Source organism: Saimiri boliviensis, chromosome 5 (genome assembly GCF_048565385.1).
Source record: "Saimiri boliviensis isolate mSaiBol1 chromosome 5, mSaiBol1.pri, whole genome shotgun sequence".
Classification (NCBI taxonomy): domain Eukaryota; kingdom Metazoa; phylum Chordata; class Mammalia; order Primates; family Cebidae; genus Saimiri; species Saimiri boliviensis.
The window spans coordinates 80,420,108-80,441,809 of record NC_133453.1 but is presented as its reverse complement, the minus strand read 5'-3'; the positions used below and the strand labels follow the sequence as shown (position 1 = coordinate 80,441,809).

The 21,702-nt window shown below is 42.3% G+C and overlaps 1 protein-coding gene across 9 annotated transcripts in view; it reads left to right on the top strand.

The window, feature by feature from the left end:
* TANC1 (tetratricopeptide repeat, ankyrin repeat and coiled-coil containing 1) overlaps positions 1–21,702 on the top strand; it is a 277,351-nt gene that overhangs the window by 162,245 nt on the left and 93,404 nt on the right. For 5 of the 9 annotated variants that reach the window (XR_012517747.1, XM_010329951.3, XM_074399627.1 and 2 more), the window contains 3 exons: positions 1,476–1,580; positions 16,989–17,119; positions 18,222–18,408. Coding sequence is in view for 8 of the 9 variants with exons in the window: in XM_010329951.3 (XP_010328253.1) it covers positions 1,476–1,580; positions 16,989–17,119; positions 18,222–18,408 (423 nt within the window). In the remaining variant the exon portion in view is untranslated. Of the gene's footprint in view, positions 1–1,475; positions 1,581–16,988; positions 17,120–18,221; positions 18,409–21,702 lie in introns of those variants that run through there. The other 4 variants (XM_010329959.3, XM_010329943.3, XM_074399631.1 and 1 more) reach the window with 3 other exon arrangements.

The following is a 21,702-nucleotide window of genomic DNA, read 5'->3' as shown; positions in this document are numbered from 1 at the left end:
AATTGAAACAGGCACACAGATTTGTGTGAGCTTTTGTGCAGAGACCTGCTGCGCCATGCTGGAAACTTGTGGTGCTTTTCAGCCTGGTCTGTGGGCAGTAATAACTTGCTTGGAAATGCCATGATCACTTATCATCTGTGTTGTTCTCCCTGGGAACTGCACTCCAGAGCTGTTCTGTTTGGCCATCTTGGATCTGCCCCCTTTAATTTTTTTTTAAGCATTTTTTTTTTTTTTAGGTATAATCCACATCCATACAGTTCACCCATTTAAAGCATACAATAGAGTAGTTTTAAATATATTCATAGAGTTGTACAACCATCCCTACAACCTAATTTTAGAACATTTGTTCACTCTAGAGAGAAGCCACATATCCCTTACCATGATCCTACAGGCCTGCATAGCCTGCATAATCCCTAGCTCTGGCAACCATTCATATTTTCTGAAAGATTTGCCTCTTCTGGGCATGACATATGAATGGAATCATATAGATTCCGTGACTGGCTTCTTTCACTTAGCAGAATGTTTTCAAGCTTCATCCATGTTGTAGCATGACTCAGTACTTCAGTCCTTTCTACAGCCCAATAATACTCCCTTGTATGGGCAAAGCACAATTTGTTGTCACCATTTGATGTACCTTTGACTAGTATAAATGGTGTTACTATGAGCATTTGTGTACAAGTTTTTTTGTGTGAAGATGCATTCCCATAGGAGTAGAACTGCAGGGCCATGTAGTAACTCCTTACTTAACCTTTTGAACAACTGCCAAACTGTTTTCCAGAACGGCTGCATCAATGTATGTGAGGGTTCCATCCAGTCTTACTAAGAATTCCGGATTTTCTGATGATGAGTCGGGGCTGCAGTGGCAGGAGGTGGGAGATAAGCCTGTGGGTCTCTCATGTGTCTGACCCTCTTGCTGGCTGGCTGCTGTGCCCCACACAGTTACTGTGCGTCACCAGCCAGATAAGATGCCTGCATTCTTGCGGCTGGTGCGCAGAGGGTGTTGCTGTTATAGGCCAGCTGTTTGTAATCCTTGCCTCCTGACTTTAGAGATACCTAGCAACCAAATTGTCTTTGTCCCATCCTTGTCCCAGTAGGAGGAAAATTATAAAATTCTTCATCATAAGCCATCCAGGTTTGAACATGTCAGAATCACCCATTTGACCAGCAAAGACAGCTGTAGCGATTTCACAGCAAGAGAGCAGCTTTTGTTTTTGTTAGAGTTTACATTCTCAAATCTGAGCTTACCCTTTTCTTCTTTGGCAGCCCAGACTGGACGTTCCCTTGTCTGTACTGAAATGACTCTGTGTGTGTGTGTGTGTGTGTGTGTGTGTGTGTGTGTGTGTGTGTAAGGGAGGGGAAGGGACTGGCTCTTCCTCTAGGCAAATTTGGGTCCTGGTAAGGACACACACTGTACATTCCAAGCCTTTGTTTGCATCTGGAAAAAATTAGCCACACTCAGATCTTTCCCACTACAGGTCCCGTCAGGAAGCCCAAGTATGTGGAAAGTCCCAGAGTGCCTGGAGATGCAGTTATAATGCCGTTCAGAGAAGTATCCAAGCCAACAGAGCCTGATGAGCATGGTAAGAATATGTTTTCAGTTATTTCCTTCCCCCCACCAAAGATTTTATACCACGACACTTCATTTCTGAATGAAACTTGAGTGCCCCTCATGGTACTGCTTTGCTGAGAATATATTTGGGAGGTTTTTTTCCCCTTCGATAGTTACAGAGATCTGTTTAGCTGATGCAAATTCTTGGAATTATATACCCGGTGTAGAAGTAGTTAAGTGGGTACATATGCATTGTTAAGGGTTGAGTCCTGTTTCCTCTGAAATTTGACCTACCAGGTCTTGGAGAATAGGAAGCCAGTAGATTGCTTCCAAGATTTTGTTTCGTTAATATTCTACTGCTTGAGAAAAGTCAACAATAGGCTTTGGCTGAAAAGCTGAAACTTTAACTGGAAGAAGCATATAATTGCTCGCTTAAAAAAAAAAAAAGCATTTCGTGTCTTTTGAGGGCTGCTTTTTTTTTTTTAACATCTAAAGTTTTTCTTTAGGGGATGGTGAAGTAGGAGCAAAAAAAAAAATCCAAATTGATGGAAACATTTTAAAGACATTTTATATGTATATATTATACCTGGAAATATGTGTGACATTACAAATTTGTAGCATTTAATTATTCATAGTTGTTTATTTTAAAACATCAATTCAAGAATTTATCTGTTTGTTCCTTTCTGGGGAGTCCTCAATTCTTCTCTCGTGCATTTAATTTGAGTATTTTGAATTTTCACCCTGTTTTCCTGCAGAAACTTGGGTCTGGGAATGTTGTAGGTAAAGGGGCTTGCTTTATCCTCAGTGTGGACACAAGGTTATGTAGCAATGCTGAAAGAGAACTTGGGAGAGAGAACTCAGCCATATTTTTACTTTGGCATACCTGGCACCCTCCTCTGCCTAATTGTGGTTGGTGGGAGATACGGCCCCTTTATGTTCTAATCCCTGTGTGTGCCTTTTGTGTTGCTGGTGCTGTATGGCAGGGAGTTGGGTAATAAGAAGGACATCGGAACACAGTATAGTGGAGTGGTGGTAAAAATACAGCTAAAAATGAGCCATGAGGAAGGATCAGCAGAAGCTGAAAATTGGGAAGGGAAGGGGAGTTTGGGACACGGGGAAGAGTAGGGGTGGGGTACTGGGCCCTCTGGGCAGGCAAGAGGTGCTGTTGCAGGCGTCTGGGCATGAGAAATCCCACCCTCTTCCTTTCTGTCCGGGCACTCATTGTGTGGTTGAGGGAAGAGGATTTTAGCTGAGGATTTGTGCATACCGAGTGTTGCTATGAAGGTGGAAAGTCCACAGTGGTGTCTGGTTGGACAGCCAGCTGCTGGTACATGAGGCCTCTCTTGGTTGTACATTCATGTGGGCGGGCTGTCTGTTCTATTCCTCCTTTTTGTCTTGAAAGGAAAGTAAAAATCTGTCTCTCCGTAGCGAATATCAGTCGTCAAATGTCCAAGCTGTCTGCTTGACTCGGATTAAGCCTCCTACCTACCCTTTCCCTTCATCCCCACCCACCAAAGCGTTTGTAGCCCTGGTCACTTATGCCTCTGGCATTTTGGCTGGCCTAGACTCCATTATGTAACCTCTTCCTCTCTGGCTGGGAGTATCGTTGAAGGTTCTATATAGGGATTAGGACTCTTCCTGGTGTGGGAGTGGGGGAAAAATTGGGATTTTTATTAGGCAAAGAAAGGTTATAAATAGTTCCCATTGTTAACTTTTCTCTCCTTGCTCAAGGCGGAATTGGCCACCTTTCTTGGCGAAAGGAAGCCTTCTTATGCTTGGCTGTGGGCTGAGCTAAATTTCAAATGCAGCAGTTGGTCTTGCTGGAGTGGCCTGAAGTTTGCGTGTGTGCTCACTCCTGAGACCTGAGCTCTCTGATTCAGCATCTTCAGTCTCCATGGGGGACCAAAAGTATAAGATCTGTGGCCTGAAAATACAGGACCAGACGTCTCAGTTTCACCTGAAATTAAGAAACAGGGTATGTTTTAATTTACGTTAGGTGTCTGGGTAGGAGCTACGGTTCATGTCTGTGGGCGCATAGTCTTGCCTGAAGATAGCTGTGATGTTGGTAGAAGCTGCAGCAGAGTGATCTTTCTCTTAGTTGATGAGGAGAGGTGGCTGCCTAACGAAGATGAATAGGACAATTAGTGTAGAATGGTGTGTTTTGTAATCCCCATGGAGTCCCTTAAATTTCAGTGGGGTTAATTAAGTCTGCCATATCAAAGTGTAAGTTTTATCCAGATCATTGAACCCAAAGGAAATGATATAGCCAACTAAATAAAACTAATTGAGTTTGAGTGCTAACCCAGGTGTGTACAGATGCATGATGGGCAAACCCTCATTTTCAGAGTTAAATATCAGCATCATCACTTAAGTTTTACTTTAAAATGTGGTCTTCTGTTACCTCTATTTCCTTTGGGCATTCTTGTTTAGGTTTCTAAGACACTTCTGAGTGCTGTCAATAATAGCATGCCAGTATTTACCATACTAAGACTCCACTGAAAACAGCTACTGGGAAGTGCTTTGAAAATTTCCCATGGTCTCCTGAAATATCAGCTTATTTCTAAATGCTTGAAATACTCTTTCCTGCCTCACTTTTGCTTTGGCTGTGTAGCTCCATCAACTCTTGATTCTTAACTGTCTGTTTGGAAGTTAAATCAAAGGAAAACAAACGAAGAACATTTTGAATTTGCTTATTAATTTCTAAGTAATTGCATTTATGTGTGATGCATGGTTTAGCCTTCTGGAAAGTGTGGGTTCAGTGATATAAGATGAATTCTTTTTATAAGAACCTGTTTGTTAAAGCTTGCAAGCTGGGCACTGTGGCTCACAGCTGTAATTCCGGTGATTCAGGGGGCCGAGGCATGAGGATTGCTTGAGTCTGGGAGTTTGAGACCAGCCTGAGCAGCATAGTGAGACCTTGTCTCTTTAAAAAATAATAAATAAATAATGAAGTTTGTATCTACCTGGAAACATCTTTCAGGAAAAAACATTCTTAGTATTTAAATTTTTTTTATTTTTGAAAAGAAAGAGAAAGAAAAAGGAATGAAAGAGAGAAAGAAAGAGGAAGAGAAAGAGGGAGAGAGAATGGGAGTCTTGCTTCATTGCCCAGGTAGAATGCAGTCTAAAAATGGGTATTAAAAACCTCTTTTGTGCCAATAATTGTGCTTAACAATGCAGACAGGAAGGAATAAGGGAGGAAAATAAACAAGCAGCCAACCAATAGTTCATTTAAACCTACGAAATGCTATGCAATTACTGAGGAGTGATTTACTTCCAATTAGGTAGTCACTTTTAGGGTAGGTGTGATGTGGTACTGAGAAGAATGTATGTTTTGTGGATTTGGGGTGGAGAGTTCTGTAAATGTTTATTAAGTTTACTTGTTCCAGGTCTGAGTTCAAGTCCTGGATATCCTTGTTAATTTTCTGTCTTGTTGATCTGTCTAATATTGACAATGTGATTTCAAAGTCTCCAACTATTACTGTGTGGGAGTCTAAGTCTCTTTATAAGTCATTAAGAACTTGCCTTATGTATCTGGGTGCTCCTTTATTGGGTGCGTATATATTTAGGATTGCTAGCTCTTCTTGTTACATTGATCCTTTTACCATTATGTAATGTCCTCCTTTGCCTCTTTTGATCTTTGTTACTTTAAAGTCTATTTTATCAGAGGTGAGAATTGCAACTCCTGCTTTTTATTTTATTTTTTGCTCTCCATTTGGTTGGTAAATCTTCCTCCATCCCTTTGTTTTGAGTCTTTGTGTATCCTTGCATGTGAAATGGGTCTGGATGCAGCATACCGATGGGTTCTGGCTTTTTATCTAATTTGCCTGTCTGTGTCTTTTGATTGGGGAATTTAGTCAATTTAAATTCAGGATTAATATTAATATATGTGAGTTTAATACAGCCATTTAATGCTAGCTGCTGTTTTGCCCATTAGTTGATGTAGATTCTTCATTATGTTGATGCTCTTTACCTTCTGGTATATTTTTGGAATGGCTGTTACTGATTGTTCCTTTCTATGTGTAGTGCTTCTTTCAGAAGCTCTTATAAAGCAGGCCTGGTGGTGATGAAATCTCTGAGTACTTGCTTGTTCACAAAAGATTTTATTTTTCCTTCACATATGAAGCTTAGTTTGGCTGGATATGAAATTCTGGGTTGAAAGTTCTTTTCTTTAAGGATGTTGAATATTGGCCCCCACTCTCTTCTGGCTTGTAGGGTTTCTGCTGAGAGATCTGCTGTGAGTCTTATAGGCTTCCCTTTGTGGGTAACCTGACCTTTCTCTCTGGCTGCCCTTAGCATTTTCTCCTTCATTTCAACCCTGTTGAATCTGACAACTATGTGCCTTGAGGTTGCTCTTCTTGAGGAATATCTTTGTGGTGTTCTCTGTATTACCTGGAGTTGAATATTGTTCTGCCTTGCTAGGTTGGAAAAGTTTTCCTGAGTAATTTCCTGAAGAGCATTTTCCAGCTTGGATTCATTCTCTTTGTCACATTCAGGTACACCTATCAAACTTAGATTAGGCCTTTTCACATAGTCTCATATTTCTTGGAGACTTTACTCATTCCTTTTTATCCTTTTTTTTCTAATCTTGTCTTGTCGTTTTATTTCATTCAGTTGGTCTTTGACCTCTCATATCCTTTCTTCTGCTTGGTCAATTCGACTGTTAAAACTTGTGCATACTTTGTGAAGTTCTTGTATTGTATTTTTCAGCTCTATTAATTCACTTATATTCCTCTCTAAATCGTCTATTCTCATTAGCATTTAGTCAAACCTTTTTTCAAGGTTCTTAGTTTCTTTGCATTGGGTTAGAACATGTTCTTTTAGCTTACAGAAGCTTCTTATTATCCACCTTCTGAAGCCTGATTCTGACAATTCATCACACTCATTCTCCATCAGGCCTTGTTCCCTTGCTAATGAGGAGCTGCGATCCCCTGGAGGAGGAGAGGCATTCTGATTTCGGATGTTTTCAGCCGTTTTGGGCTGGTTTCTTCCCATCTATGTGGAGTTATCCACCTGTCATCTTTGTAATTGCTGACTTTCAGATTGGGTCTCTGAGTGGATGCCCAGCTTGTTGGTGGTGATGTTATTTCTGTTTCTTTGTTTTCCTTCTGCGGACGCCCCTCCCCCACAGAGCTGGACCTTCCTGGATTCAGCTGTGCTTGCTGTGAAACTCTTACTTGTCAGCCTTTCCAATTGCTGTTTTTTTGTGGGGGTGGAACCAGCTGAGCCCGATCACCTGGCTCCCCGCCTCAGAGCCCCCTTTTTCTCTTTTCCTAATTGAAGGGTCAGTTCTCTCCCAGTTGCCCCAGTCGCCAGCCAAAATGGCGCCGGGATCTATGCAGTTTTCCGTGTGGCGACCGCGGGATACGTGGCGCTTTTCTGCCGAAGAATCTCCCCGTCTGGCTCCCCGCTTCAGTCCCCTTTTCAGTCAGCTGAATGGGCGACTCTGCCTTCCCGGAGCTCCAAACGCCAACTAAAAGGGCACCCAGTCCCGCATACTCTGCACTGGGAACCGCCGCGCTGGTATGCTGGCAAAACAGCCACACCAGCCAAAATAGTCACTCTAGCGACCCATGGGGCTCCTCTGCTGGGAATCTCCTGGTCCGTGGGCAACAAATTCGTCTGGAAGTCTGGCATCCACTCACTCCCTGCACCTTCACTGGGAGCTGCAATCCTGAGCTGCTGCTAAACGGCCATCTTGGATCTCTCCCAGTATTTTAAAATATTTTCAAAACACAGTGTTTTTTACTTTTGCAAAAACTGATGACTTAATAAAGTCGTCCAACAAAATGCAAAGCCCATTTTCCTGTCAAATGGTTCTAATAAGCTGTGTGTCAGATAGAGTAAGTTCTTTTTTTTTTTTTTGAAACAGAGTTTAGCTCTTGTTACCCAGGCTGGAGTGCAATGGCGTGATCTTGGCTCACTGCAACCTCCGCCTCCTGGGTTCAGGCAATTCTCCTGCCTCAGCCTCCTGAGCAGCTGGGATTACAGGCACGTGCCACCATGCCCAGCTAATTTTTTGTATTTTTAGTAGAGACAGGGTTTCACCATGTTGACCAGGATGGTCTCGATCTCTTGACCTCGTGATCCACCTGCCTCGGCCTCCCAAAGTGCTGGGATTACAGGCTAGAGTAAGTTCTTAATAAGTAAGCTTCCTATTGCTAAATCAACATACCGTTTAGGGGCAACTGATTTACCCACAAAATAATATCTACCTTAAGGGGGAAAAATCCAGATAAATTAGAGATGATTATTATAACAGGATTCACAGCTTTATTTCTTTGATTTAGGGGCAACCATAATTTATTTAGGTTTACATTAATATATGTCTGGCTACTTGAGCAAGCTTTGAGGAAGGGTGAGAAAGATTTTAGTCTCATGAGTCACTGCTCTGTGAAGATCAATCTCAAAATATGATGCAACTTCTTTTTAAATGATATCTTTGGGACAGTCAATGATGAAACTTTTTTCCTTGCAGTTTAACTAGCAAATAAAACGAACACATGTGAAACAGAATAATTCAATGTGAAACTATCTTCTGGAGGAAGGGGTCTTTAGTTATATGCTTAAATAAATATTTTGACATCTTATGTTTTTTATTACCATTTTAGACAGTCAAACAGATATAGAGAATTAACGAGGTATAAAGCATAATGGGGCTGAGTGTGGTGGCTCACTATTATAATCCTAGCACTTTGGGAGGCCAAGGTGGGAGGATCGCTTGAGCCCAAGAGTTTGATACCAGCCTGGACAACATAGTGAGACCACCTATCTACAAAAAAAAAAAAAGCCAGGCATGGTGGTGTGTGCCTGTAGTCCCAGCTACTCAGGATGCTGGGGTGAGAGGATTGCTTGAGCCAGGGAGGTGGAAGCTGCAGTAAGCCATGATCACATCATTGTGCTGCAACATGGGAGACAGAGCGAGACCTTGTCTCAAAAAAAAAAGAATATGATTGAAGAAAATGCATAGTCATGTTTTATTTCTTAAAACCCTTTCTTTCCCAAGAGGTAACGTCAATCCTGCTTTATCTTTAGTTTTCAGCTTCTTAGAATGGCGACGTACCATTTCAACCAACAGTTGAATGAGGTTTTATTTGATGGAAGTATAGAAAAGGGGCATACCTGGTATGTGTACATAGAAGAGAGCCTCTTGGAAGTAGTGTATCCATTCATTCTGCATTTCCTTGAATAAGTATTAAACTTCTATGCTGTGAAAACCACTATGCTAGGTGCTATTTGAGATGGCTTATCAAGCATGGGTCCTGTCTTCATGAAGCATTAGAGCAGGTGTCCTCAAACTATGGCCTGCGGGGCGGCCCCCTGAGGCCATTTATCCGGCCCCCTGCCGCACTTCAGGAAGGGGCACCTCTTTCATTGGTGGTCAGTGAGAGGAGCACAGTATGTGGCAGCCCTCCAACGGTCTGAGGGACAGTGAACTGGCCCCCTGTGTAAAAAGTTTGGGGACGCCTGCCTTAGAGTCTGGCAGGGGATTAGAGACCTATATACAGAGTGACTGTAATTAAGGTAATTAAGGAGAAAATAGTGACTAATCCAAGCTGTGTGATGAATTGGGAGTTCAGCAGACAGAGGTTCTTTTTTCTTCCTTTTTTTTTTTTTTTTGAGATCAGATTTTGTTCTTGTTGCCTAGACTGGAGTGCAATGGCACAGTCTCAGCTCATTGCAACCTCCACTTACTGGGTTCAAGTAAGTGAACCTGCCTCACCCTCCCAAGTAGCTGGGATTACAGGCACCCACCACCACACCTGGCTAATTTTTCTATTTTTAGTAGAAATGGGGTTTCACCATGTTGGCCAGACTGGTCACAAACTTCGGACCTCAAGTGATCCACCCACCTCAGCTTCCCAAAGTGCTAGGATTACAGGCATAAGCCACCGCGCCCGGCCAGCAGCTGGAGATTATGAGCACAGAAAGGGTTCATTGGAGCTGTGCCTTAAGATTTACCTGTTGTCTTAGTCAGTTCGGGCTACACTTAACAAAAATACCATAAACTGAGTGGTTTATAAACAACAGTAATTTATTTCTTAGAGTTGTAAAGGATGGAAAGTCTAGAATCAAGGCATTCTGCAGATTTGGGGTCTGGCAAAGGCCTACTTGCTGGTTCATAGACAGCCAGCTGTCTTTTTGCTGTAACCTTACGTAGTGGAGGGACACACAAGCTCCCCCTTTCATAAGGACACTAATCCCATTCATGAGACACAGATATTCAGACTATGGCACATGGCAGCAGAGTAGGATGGAATGGGACTGGAAAAATACTAGAGTTAAGAACGATTGAAAAATGGTTTCAGTAGTTAAGTGAGATGATAAAGTTTCAAATTAGATTAGGTTCAGGGAAGAAGAGGTGGTGATTGGAAGATTCTTGAGGAATCACAAGTACCTGGGAGCTGGAAGAGACAGAGACAACTCCATGCCTTTGAGACCACATTAAGGGACACTGGAGGAGTGGGGACTGTCTGTTTTGGTTTGAGTTCAGTTCAGGCATGTAGACTTTGAAGTGCTGATGGAACATCTTGGCAAGTGTCCAGCCACCAGTTGGAAGATCAAACTGGGTCTTAAGAAAGAACTCAGGTTATAAACTGGTCAGCAGTTTGCTTGGGGGTAATGCTGTGAGACTAGGCAAGTTAGATTAGGGAAACAGGTCATTGACAAAAAAGGGCTGAGAAACTGGTATTTCATTTTTGAACTGGGACTAAGGTGCAAGGAGCACCAGCAAGAGGGACAGGAAAAGACTCTACAAGACCACAGTATTCTGGGAATCCAAGATTTTTCCCTCTGTGTGTCACTTACGACAATTGCCACTTTCTCCCTTGCAGGACAGCACTTGCAAGGCCGTAGATCTACAGGAAAATCAAAAGAGAAGGTGTACGACAAAAAAAGGAAAAAGAAAAGTTACTGTGCTTAACAGGGCTGTTTCAGGAGACTTGTGAAGGTCTATGAATTGAGGTGACAGGTATGCAATAAGGAAATGGAATTAGTGAGGGTAGAGCCCTCTTTTACCCCCAAGAAATAAAGCAGATAAAGATGGGAGGTCAGTTACTAGGATGAGAGATGTGTGCAGCTGTGGTTTTCTTTTAACACAATTACAGACTTAATTCAGAAGTTCTGAAAGTCGAGGCTGTGGACTTCTAGGTGTCCCCAAGACACTTTCAGGGGTTTGTGATGTGAAAACTCTTTTTATAATAATCCAAAACCCTTTTATAATAACACTGAGAAGGTATTTATATTTCCCTTGTGTTGACATTTTGCACTGATGCTGCAAAAACAATTGTCAGTAAAACTTCTGATACCTTAGTATATGTCAAGGCCCTGGCTACACTAGTAGTCCTGGTGTTCGTCACTGCCACGTGCTGGCATCACAAATAATTCACACTGAAGAATGTCCTTGATGAAGCATGAAAAGTAATGTTATTAAATCTTGACCCTCGAAGACCCATCTTTTTAATATTCTGTGTGGTGAAATGGGAAGTCTGTGCAAAGCCTTTCTGCATGCTCTGAAGTCTGATGGTTGTCTCAAGACAGAGCACTTGTATGATTGAATTGCAAGCTGAACTCACTACTTTTAAAATGGAACATAGTTTTTATTTGAAAGAATGACTGACAAACCATGGTTATTCTGAAGTAGGTATTTGGTACACTTTTTCTTTAAAAGGAATGAAATTAGCTTGGCACTTAGATTAAAAAAAACAAACCTGACAGGATTAGTTGCCAATGATAAAACTTGACCTTTCATATGAAAGTTAGGTTTTCTGAGAAATGTTACATCTGTCACATTGAGTTTGATGGCTTCCCAAGACTTTTCAAGTTGAGATCTCTGGTAATGTGAAGCTTTAATATTACGTGATAAAACTTGTCAACATTTGGAAGATCTGCAAAACCATTATTTTCCAAATGACCCAATGCATAATGTTACACAATCTTGCATGGGTAAAAGATCCATTTAAAGTGTAAAACGGACCACTGGATCTTACTTCAGCGGTACAAAAAGTTCATTGATGCAGATTGAGTCAACAGTGGAACTTACCTTTAAGGAATTGCTGTTCGTTGGCTGGGCGCAGTAGCTCACACCTATGATCCCAGCACTTCAGGAGGCTGAGGCAAGAGGATTGCTTGAGCCCCAGGAATTTGTAAACAAACTGGGCACCATAGTGAGACCCGTTTCAAAAAAAAAGAATTGCTGATTGTCGAGGTTTGGCCAGGTGTCAGAGAATATCCATAATTAACTGAAAAGACTCCTCTCTTTCCCAGTTACGTATCTGTCTGAGGCTGCAGTTCGTCACATGTTTGAACCAAAAGAACTGATCCCCACAGATTGAATGCAGACTTCTATTAAATTGGACATTAAAGTTTGTAAAATTATAAAAGCAATGCTATTCTTATTAACTAATCTTTAAAATCGAAAGTACAGCTTTTTACCTATGTACCCATAAAAATTAAAAATTAGTTTTTTAATTAAAATATTGTTAACTTGAAATTTTATAACCTTAAAATGAATTAACAATTTAAAAATTCTTAGTTTTAATTTCTAGGATGATAAATATCAGTAGACATAACCCTCATAAGCCAAAGCTCTTTGCAGTCCCCAGTTTTTAAGAGTGAATCTTGAGACCAAGAAGTTTAAGAACCTTCTGGCTTTAGAGGAAGGAAAAGAGAGGGAGAAAATAAAAATAGAAATGAAGACATTGATCTGAACTCTGATAGTCCTCTAGACTTAACAGAATGAGACTTAGAGTTGAGTGGTGGATGCTGAAGAATAAAAGCCTAATTCAGGAGGCAGTTTGACAGAAATACTAACTTTGGTGACAATATCAATATGGAGTGGATGACATGAAAATTTTGAAGGTAACTGCATGATAACCATGTTTTAGTATTGCAGACCAGAAACAACAAATTATTGATAGAAACAGAGCAGGTCCATGGACAGATGTTCCCTTTTATTTTTATTTTTTTGAGACAGAGTCTTGCTCTGTCACCTAGGCTGGAGTGCAGAGACAGGATTTCTCCATGTTGGCCAGGCTGGTCTCAAACTACAGACTTGAGGTAGTCCCTCCACCTCAGCCTTCTAAAGTGCCGGGATTACAGGCATGAGCCACGGCATCTGGCCAATGTTCCTTTTTAACTACTGTTTTCGGAAATCTAAGGAGTCTGGGAATTGATGGCTGAGAAGGAGCAGGCAGAAACAGGGAAAATACTTGAAGAAGGAGTCACAGAAGGCAGGAGGTTAAGGAAGAAGCAGATCATGGATAGATATAGGCAGAGGATTAATGTCAAACCAAGGGCCTGTCTCATTTAGCAGACTTGATTCACAAGTGCTATCTTGCACACTTGGAATTAAGTCAGTTGTTCAAGGTCACATAGATGGTGAACTGATGAATGTCGTCAACAATACTCAGTGTTCTTTAGAGTCTGAGGGGAGGACAAGAGTGGAGGAGAGACTCTTCTCTATGGAATCATACTTGGTCATCACTAGGGATCTGGATTCCCCCACTGGCTTTAAGAAGAGGGAATGATTGGAATGGAAAATGAAAGCAGTAAGATGCAGGCCAAATTGGGATGATTTGATAAGCAGAAAAAGGAGGGTGATTGTTATGCAATAGTGAGTTTACAAAAACATATTTGAAGCAGAAAAATTAGGACCAGGAAGCTATGTAAGACATATAAGCACACTTGAAAATAGAATATGAACTTATAAAACCAGAAAATAATAGCAATGAAGTGTGGGCTCTTGGTATTTAAGTTGGTAGAGATAATGACCAATCCTATAGCATCTGTGGTTTATGAAGCTGTTTCTCATACACATTTGTTTTGAGCCTCACAACCTGTAGGAAGTGGGTACGACCACTTCCCTCACTGAGAAAGTACACTTGAGAAAAATTCAGTACCCAAAAGCATCTGGATGGTGGTTAGCACTGAGAACACCCTGGCTTCCCAGACAGTAGAGAGGATGAGAAGATGACTGAAAGGACACTGATGGTTTGAAGTTATGATGGCAATAGTCGGTGAGCTGGTCAGTTTGTGGACTGCCCCTTAGCATCTGTGTCCCGGAGTATAGTCCACCAGGGGGTGGGAAGTGATTCAAGGACTTCCGTTTACCTTTGTCCATGCAGTAAGCCTTTCATGTTGTGTGATACTGAGGGTTCCATGGATGTGCTATGGGGAGGAATATTCGCTTTCCACTTGCTTAATGAATTCCTAGGGCGTGTGAGGCCAATTATTCTCTCAACTCCAAATATAGCCATCATACAGTCTTTGGATATTTAAGTCTGTGAAATGTAAAGTGAAGTTTTCTCTCCAGCCCTTATCCCACTGGTATTGGATAATGTACACCTATTATTGATAAGCGACTTAATATTAACTACATGAATGAAAATAGACTTGCTATTTAGAGTAGTCCATTTGAATTTGACTTGGAGGTGCTTTTGTAGTAACTAGCTTAGAACCATCTGGCTGTTCTGATCTCAATATTTAGTGAACAGTATGCAAGTAGAAATGTATTTCCATTTCACAGTGTATCCATGTGAGTTCCTAAGCAACTCATCTCTCCCAAGATGGCTCAGTGACACATCCTTCTGCCAGAGTGAGAAGTTCAGTGAGAGAGGGCTCTGTGCATTAGGGAGGGAGAGATTCAGACAGCTTCATGTGGATTAAGGAATTCATACTGAAGGGTACTTTTAAGGGGAAAATCACTGGGATGACATTTTAGAAGACAGAATATGAAAAGACAGGTAGGAAGCCTTTGGAGGAAATAAAATTGCAGTGTCTTAATGGATATAAACATGAAGTAAATAATGTCTGTTTGTTCATCTCAACACTGGGTAAGGGTTTAGAACTTGGATATCAACAAAGTCCAGTTCATACAGTTAAGGAAACAGTTAATCATGAATTTGGGTGTCCCTTTTTCCTTTTTTTGTTTTGTTTTGTGTTGTTTTTGAGACAGTCTTACTCTGTTGCCAAGGCTGGAGTGCAGTGCTACAATCTCGGCTCACTGCAGCCTCTACTTCCTGGGTTCAAGCAATTCTCCTGCCTCAGCCTCCCGAGTAGCTGGGATTACAAGTGCCTGCCACCACACCCAGCTAATTTTTATATTTTTAGTAGAGATGGGATTTTGCCGCATTGGCCAGGCCACTCTCGAATTTCTGACCTCCCCGCTTCAGCTTCCCAAAGTGCTGGGATTGCAGGCGTGAGCCACCATACCTGGCCTGGGTGTCCCTCTTCAATTCAACTGCTCCCTAACTTAACTGAAGTGAGTTGGATGGTGAGTTGTTTCCGGATTTTAAAATAATGAAACACTTGAGAACCTGGAGTATCTGCAGGCACAATGTGGGGGTAGCGGCGACTGTGCTGGCTGCACGAAGGACCCACACAGGATCAGGGTCCTCCTGCCAGGTGAGCCACAGGCATGGCCCTGTTTGTTGTCGAGGTGAATTCTGTGGAGCCAAGCTCGTGCAGCTGCTCTCTCTGCCTACACAGCAGCTGCCAACTGGGAGTCGTTTCTGGCTCTCTCCCCAGAGTGTTTCAGGTTGAACCAGAAGCTAGACGTTCTGGGGCATAATCACAATCGGGAGCAGTGTGGAGACTGTTTCGAAAGGGAAGTGGGGTGTGGAGTGGAGAAACGGCTAAGAGCTGCCCCCTCACCCACTTCTTCCCCTTTCCATCTGCGTCCTTTTCCCTCCCTCCAGCCCAGCTGCCACCTGAGATAAAGTAGCTGCCCTGCTTGGGCCTGAGGGAGGGGCGGAGGGAGGGCGGTGCCATCCTGTTCTGAGGGCCTCAGCCCTTGGGTGTGCCTGGGTGTGCTGGTCTGGTTTGGTCCCCGCCCTCCTTTCCCAAATGCCCAGCTACTTTGAGAATCAAAATGTGCTTTGAGGTAGGAAGGGACCTCCTGTAGAGTGGCGTTGGCATGTGGTCAACCCACCCAGGGGTGGCTCCCTTTCCCTGTGTTGGCTTGGAGCCATTGCCCTTCTTGTTTGGTTCACATGATCCAGAAGCATCAGGGCTCTTTTAACCCCAAACAGTCAAGTCTTGGTTTCCGTGCCCCTGCACTTTTCCAGAGCAAATAAAAAACATCCAAGCTGGCAAACCATTCTTCCTACCCCAAACATGAGGAGCTTTTGCAAGCAAGCAAGGAGTGGGACACTTTTCCTTTCTCGAAGATGCTGCCAGTGTAGTTTTCCTTGTAGCCGCTACTCTGGGTGCATGACTTGCAAAACTGATTTGTGAGTGAGAATAAGACAGAGGGTCTTTGCAAAAGCTTTGCTTATTTTGATTTTTGTGGTTCCTTACAAAAGGCAAAGTGAGCATTGAACTTTAGTGATGCTATTGTAGCTCAGTGGCAACATCACTGTTGTTTCCTCATTTTATTTTTTCTAAGACCTTTATCCATTATCTGCAGATTTTTACATCTAAGCAAAATAGCTTCATGTGAGTCTAGGTACCTAGGCAATTAATAAACAAGAGCAAAATATTGAATGACTGTGTCATAGATTACTTGTTGTTAAGTTCTAACTTCTGTAAGCAGCTTGCTTTGTACATTTTTCATCCCTGATGCAAACTGATAATAGAAGGTGAGAAGTGTTAGAAGATGTGGATATCATTTTATTTCTTGGCCATAATTAAGTGCATTTGGGCTTTTTAGGTACAGGGTTAACCTACGGCTCAACATTTAAATCCAACCATAAAATTCTCTTAAGTACAAAAAGCCGGATGACCAACCTTAAGGAGAACCCAAGAAAATTGGGCTTTCCCAGCATTGCTGTGCAGCATTCTGAGAAAATAGCTTGATTTTTCTCCATCTTTACATGAACAACAGTGCAATAGTGGGTCCTGTCTCTTGGGACAGGTTTCACTGTGATTTTAAATCTTTGTTTCAGTGTGGATTCCCCACGATTGACCGTCAAGTCGAAATCCTGGTTTTGACTTCTATTGTGGGATGTGCACAGCAAGTTTTCCGTGAAAGTTTCCACTGTCTTGCCCCTGTCTTGTTTAATGAGAGCTTGGATTTCAGTTTTACCCTAAATAGCCTGGGTCTCTACCAGCATGACTCTAGAGTTTTGCTTTATTTCAACCTCCTGTGGGCGTTAGCCACCCTGCACTCTATAAGGGTAACATGAAGGACAGGCCTTTTCTTACACAAGGAAGTGTCTGAAGTACCTGTTTTCACATGACATGGAATTAGGAATTGCCACAGATAGCACTGGGCTTTTCTGATTCTCCCTTTGCACTTGGAGTTTTTGTTTTACTGTTTCCTTAACCTGTCACAGTCCCTTAATTAGAATGTATTGCTAGAGGACAGGCCGCATTGTCAAACTTTGTGCGAATTTTATAAAAACACAAAATCACCAGACAAGCAGCTGTAGTGTGAACTCATCCAGATGCATACTGAAGTTCCCCAGGGGGCCATCTTCATTGTTTTCTTTCTTTGTTCCAGAAGCAAAGGCCGATAATGAACCGAGCTGTTCGCCGGCAGCTCAAGAACTGTTGACAAGGCTGGGATTTTTACTGGGAGAAGGGATCCCAAGTGCCACACACATAACCATTGAAGACAAAAATGAAACCATGGTAATGCCCGAGGAAGATACTACATTGCATACCTCTTCAGAGGATGAATGGAGCAATAACCGTCTTCTCCCTTTCCTTGAGTGGGGAAGTCATTGTTCAGTTAAATGAGTTCTGGGCTGTTGTGTACTGAAATTTGTTTCAACAGTGTGGTTCTGGGTTTTTGTAGCAGGGAGGTGGGGAAAAGCAGAAAGAAGCAGAACGTAAGAAAATGTCCATGTTAACCTTCTAGTCGCCACCCAGAGAATAATGACTACATGAATTAAAGAGGGGAAAAGAATTCCTTCATAATGATCTTAGTACTTTTACCTTTGTAGCGCCATTCTTCTCATCTGGTTGCTTTGGTATATGCTTTCCTGTGCTTTTTAAGCTGTTGAGATTTTGGAGGTTCACGGGGGTGAGGAAAAGATTTATAGGAGATGAGGCAGAGACAAAATAAGATGAGATCAAATGGTTCATCTATCAGGAGAGCACTTCTCCCTCCAAGGGAGCAGCAGCATGCACCCTGCCACTTCCCAGATGTGATGTGTGCGTCTGAGTAGCAATGCAGAATGGAGCCTCTACCCCTGGTAAAGGTCTCTGCTCTGCAAGGGAGGGTGTCATGCGTTGATTGAGACTGCAGTGGTCACCAGTCTCCATCCCCTGATTGCAGAGCCCATAAATCTTCAGGAATTGAATCAGGTCACTGTGCTCGTGAAACATTACAAAAAAAGAGTTCCCAGGTTTTCCGTGCAGAGGGCAAATAACCCATTTGTCTTCTGCAGACTTCAAATGAAAGGAAGTCTGCCTGTTTGCCATTTCTGTTTTACAAATGTGCATTCTCACTAAATTATTGTTAAGACTGGCCTTTTAATAAAAAAGGAAAATCACAAAGGAGGGGAACAGAAGAAAGGTATTTCTCCCTTAAAATTGGGAAGACCACATATACATTTACATAGATATAGCTCCATGTATCCATATCTATACACACATATCTCTTCAGATTTTTTTAAAAAAACTTCCGTTTTCCTGTTCTTAGTTTTATTGTTTTAGCGTCAAAAACAAAAGCATGTGTCGAAGCATCCTGTGTAAGCCGTGCTAACTCCTCCTTCCGTTCGTCTTGCAGTGCACAGCTCTGAGCCAAGGCATCAGTCCTTGCTCCACACTAACAAGCAGCACCGCATCTCCTAGCACCGATAGCCCCTGCTCAACCTTGAATAGCTGTGTCAGCAAGACGGCAGCCAACAAAAGTCCCTGTGAGACCATTAGCAGCCCTAGTTCCACCCTGGAAAGCAAGGACAGTGGAATTATAGGTAAGAAGCACACTGCTCGGTAATGTAATGGCTCGAAGCTCGTCAACCAGAGCATTCACCAGGCACTTCCTCAGAGGGTTTTAGCGTGGTCTGTGAAGGTCAGTCTGCCAGGGCCTGCTCTGTTCTTTGCAGGCAGCACTGGTTCCATGTGTAGCTGAGAGAATGAAGCATTGGCTTTTAAGTTTCCTTGATGTTTACTTTATAACACTCAGCTTATTTGCTTAAAAAAAGGAATTCCAGATCAGATCTGGTCTGTGAAATTACAAAAATCTTTGCTCCTCCATATTAAGTTCCATTTGTTGCACATCAGGTCCCACTGGGGCACATGGCAGAGCAATGAAATTCCTGCATATTAAGACGTCATCTTAGCCCAATCTCAAGGTCACTTATTTCCCTGATGATAGCTCAGGTGTATGTTCTGTAGTTTTTTAATCACGGGATCTTTCTGCCTTTTGAGGCCAGCATTTTCTAAGGATAACCTCCCTGAGCCTCCACACCCACACAGTAAACGTGGTTGTCCTGACGTTTGGGGGTCAGGAGACATGGTTTCCAGTCCTGACTTTTAGGCCAATTTGCCAGGTTGACTTGAGCAACATTTAATTTACCTTTTTGCACCTTTTCTTTCTGTAGAAAATTAAGATTTTGATAAATACAGTAGTTTTCGGTCCCAGGTGTGTATTAGAATCATCTGTGGAATTTAAGAGTCTTTATTTTTACATCCATCCCAGACAGACTGCATTTATGTTTCTGTAGGTGGGCTCCAATGTCTGTGTATAACTCAGGTGTCTAGCTAGGTACCTTTCAGATAACAGATGGGTGGGAACCCCTGGAGGGTTTGTTCAGTCCTTCCTCTGTTCCAATATTATATTGCAGTTTCATAGTAGGGCTCTTCTGAAAGATTTAACTCCCCTTTGCTGAGTTATGCACATGTCTTTGAGGGATAGTTTATGTTTTATTGTGGACTGAATGCCACTTCCACATTAATATGTAATCAGATGGAATGAACCACATTTGAAATCCTTATTTTCTTTAGTCACCTGTGATTTCTTCTAAGTGTAATTTGGAAAAACAGGCAGCAGGTTCATCCAGTTTGTACTTTGGAGATTGCCGCAGAAGGTCTGTGAGATTCCTGGGATTGGGTTGTGGGCTCTCTGGTGTAGACCTCACTGTAGCTTTGTGAGGGACCCCTCAGCTTAAGGAAAGCAGCTTCTTGCCATAATTTTCAGCTGAATCAGAATCTTTAGTGTATTTTTATTTTATTTTGCCTTCATTGTTTTATTAAGATGAAATTCACATACCACGATATTCACTCATTTGAACCATTGGATGGTTTTTAATATATTTAAAAAGTTGTGCAGCTATCACCATCACCACTATCTGATTGTAGAACATTTTCATTATCCCCAAAAGAAACCCTATGACCATTATTAGAAGGCACACTCTATTTCCTATCCCAAACTCCCCAGTCTTGGTCAACTAGTAATATATTAATACTTTCTCTTTCTGTAGCTTATTCTGGACATTTCATATAAATGGTGGGCTGAGTTTTGTGTAGCAATTTTAATTCCTTTCACTCAGCTTGAAGGCCTTCCAGTGAGCTTATTCTGTTAATTCCTCAGTCTCATCTTACCCCGCTTCCCCAGCTGCTGTTTAGTCTAGTTCAGCTAATTTTTCCCAACATTACTTCTGTTCTTATGCCCTGTCTTTTCTGAGCTGTCCACCATAGATAGATCTTTGGTATTTATTCTCAGATAACAAGATGACTTTCTTTACACTATTCTTGGTTCTTCTGAAATTTTATCTCCTGTAGATAATTTATCTTCATTGTTTTGACAGGCGTTTTCTTTTGTACATCCTGGCTGTTGGCATTACGTGCCTCTGATTATAACCAAATCTTTTTTTTTTTTTTTTTTTTTTTTTGCTTTGTTACAAACTTTTCTTGAGACAGGGTTTTGCTTTGTTGCCCAGGCCGAGTGCAGTGATGCAGTTGTAGCTCATTGCAGCCAAAACTCCTGGGCTAATGCAATCCTCCCACCTCAGGTTCCCTTTTAATAAATGAGAGCCATCCATTCATTTATTTCTCTTTCTCTCTCATTGAGATACAGTGCCACAATTTTTAAAGTATTCTAAGCAGGAAAGAAATGGTACTAGTTTGATTTTTTGTGTTGTGCTGCAGGAGGTTCGTTCTTTTCTTTTTTTTTTTTTTTCTTTCTTTCATGACAGAGTCTCTCTCTGTCACCAGGCTGGAGTGCAGTCTTGGCTCACTGCAACCTCTGCCTCCCAGATTCAAGTGATTCTCCTGCCTCAGCTTTCCAAGTAGCTGGGATTATAGGCATACACCACCATGCCCAGCTAATTTTTGTATTTTTAGTAGCGATGGTTGGCCATGGATGTTGGCCAGGATGGTCTTGATTTCTTGACCTTGTGATCCACCTGCCTCAGCCTCCCAAAGTTTTGGGATTACAGGCGTGAGCCACTGCTCCAGCCAGGAGGTTCTTAATATTTAATCGAATACAGTCCCACATTGTAGCTGACTGATTAGACTCCTTCTTTTTTTTTTTTTTTTGGCAGAGTCTTGCTCTGTCACCAGGCACCAGGCTGGAGTGCAGTGGCGCAATCTTGGCTTACTGCAACCTCCGCCTCCCAAGTTCGAGCATCTCCTGCCTCAGCCTCCCGAGTAGCTGGGACTAAGGCGCGCACCACCACACCCAGCTAATTTTTGTGTTTTTAGTAGAGACAGGGTTTCACCATGTTGACCAGGATGTAGATCCCTTCTTATATGCTCCCCATAGTGCCTCAGTATTCCCCTTCGGTGTATTTTTTGTTATTTAATTTTGTCTCCAGATATAAACAGAGTTCTCATTATTCCAGGTATCTACTAGGTTCCTGGCATGGTGTTGGAAATGAGAAATTAAGGAAAGAGAAGTGTTAACACTGTCAAGTTGCATTGGGGGAGGGAACATTCAGTTTATAAACAAGCCATGCAGGATCCCCATTCCACTTGGGCTTTGTCAAACCTTTCAGTGTCTGTGTTGTAAGCTCTGCCTTGATGACAGAGTAGTTCATTTCATGATACTGAAGCTGCATTTTTCCTCTGCTCAAGCCAACATGTTCCCTTAACTCGGCTGAGCATGAAAAGTGGCAACTGGAGGTGAAAGCAGAAGGAATTAGGAAGCAACTGGTAAGTCCCTTTCATCCAGAAGACCCCATCTCTGGAGACCTTGCCTCCCACTGCGTTCTTCCGCAGAATGCAAGGGCTGTACAGGGATGAGAGGGAGGCACTGCTATTGACAG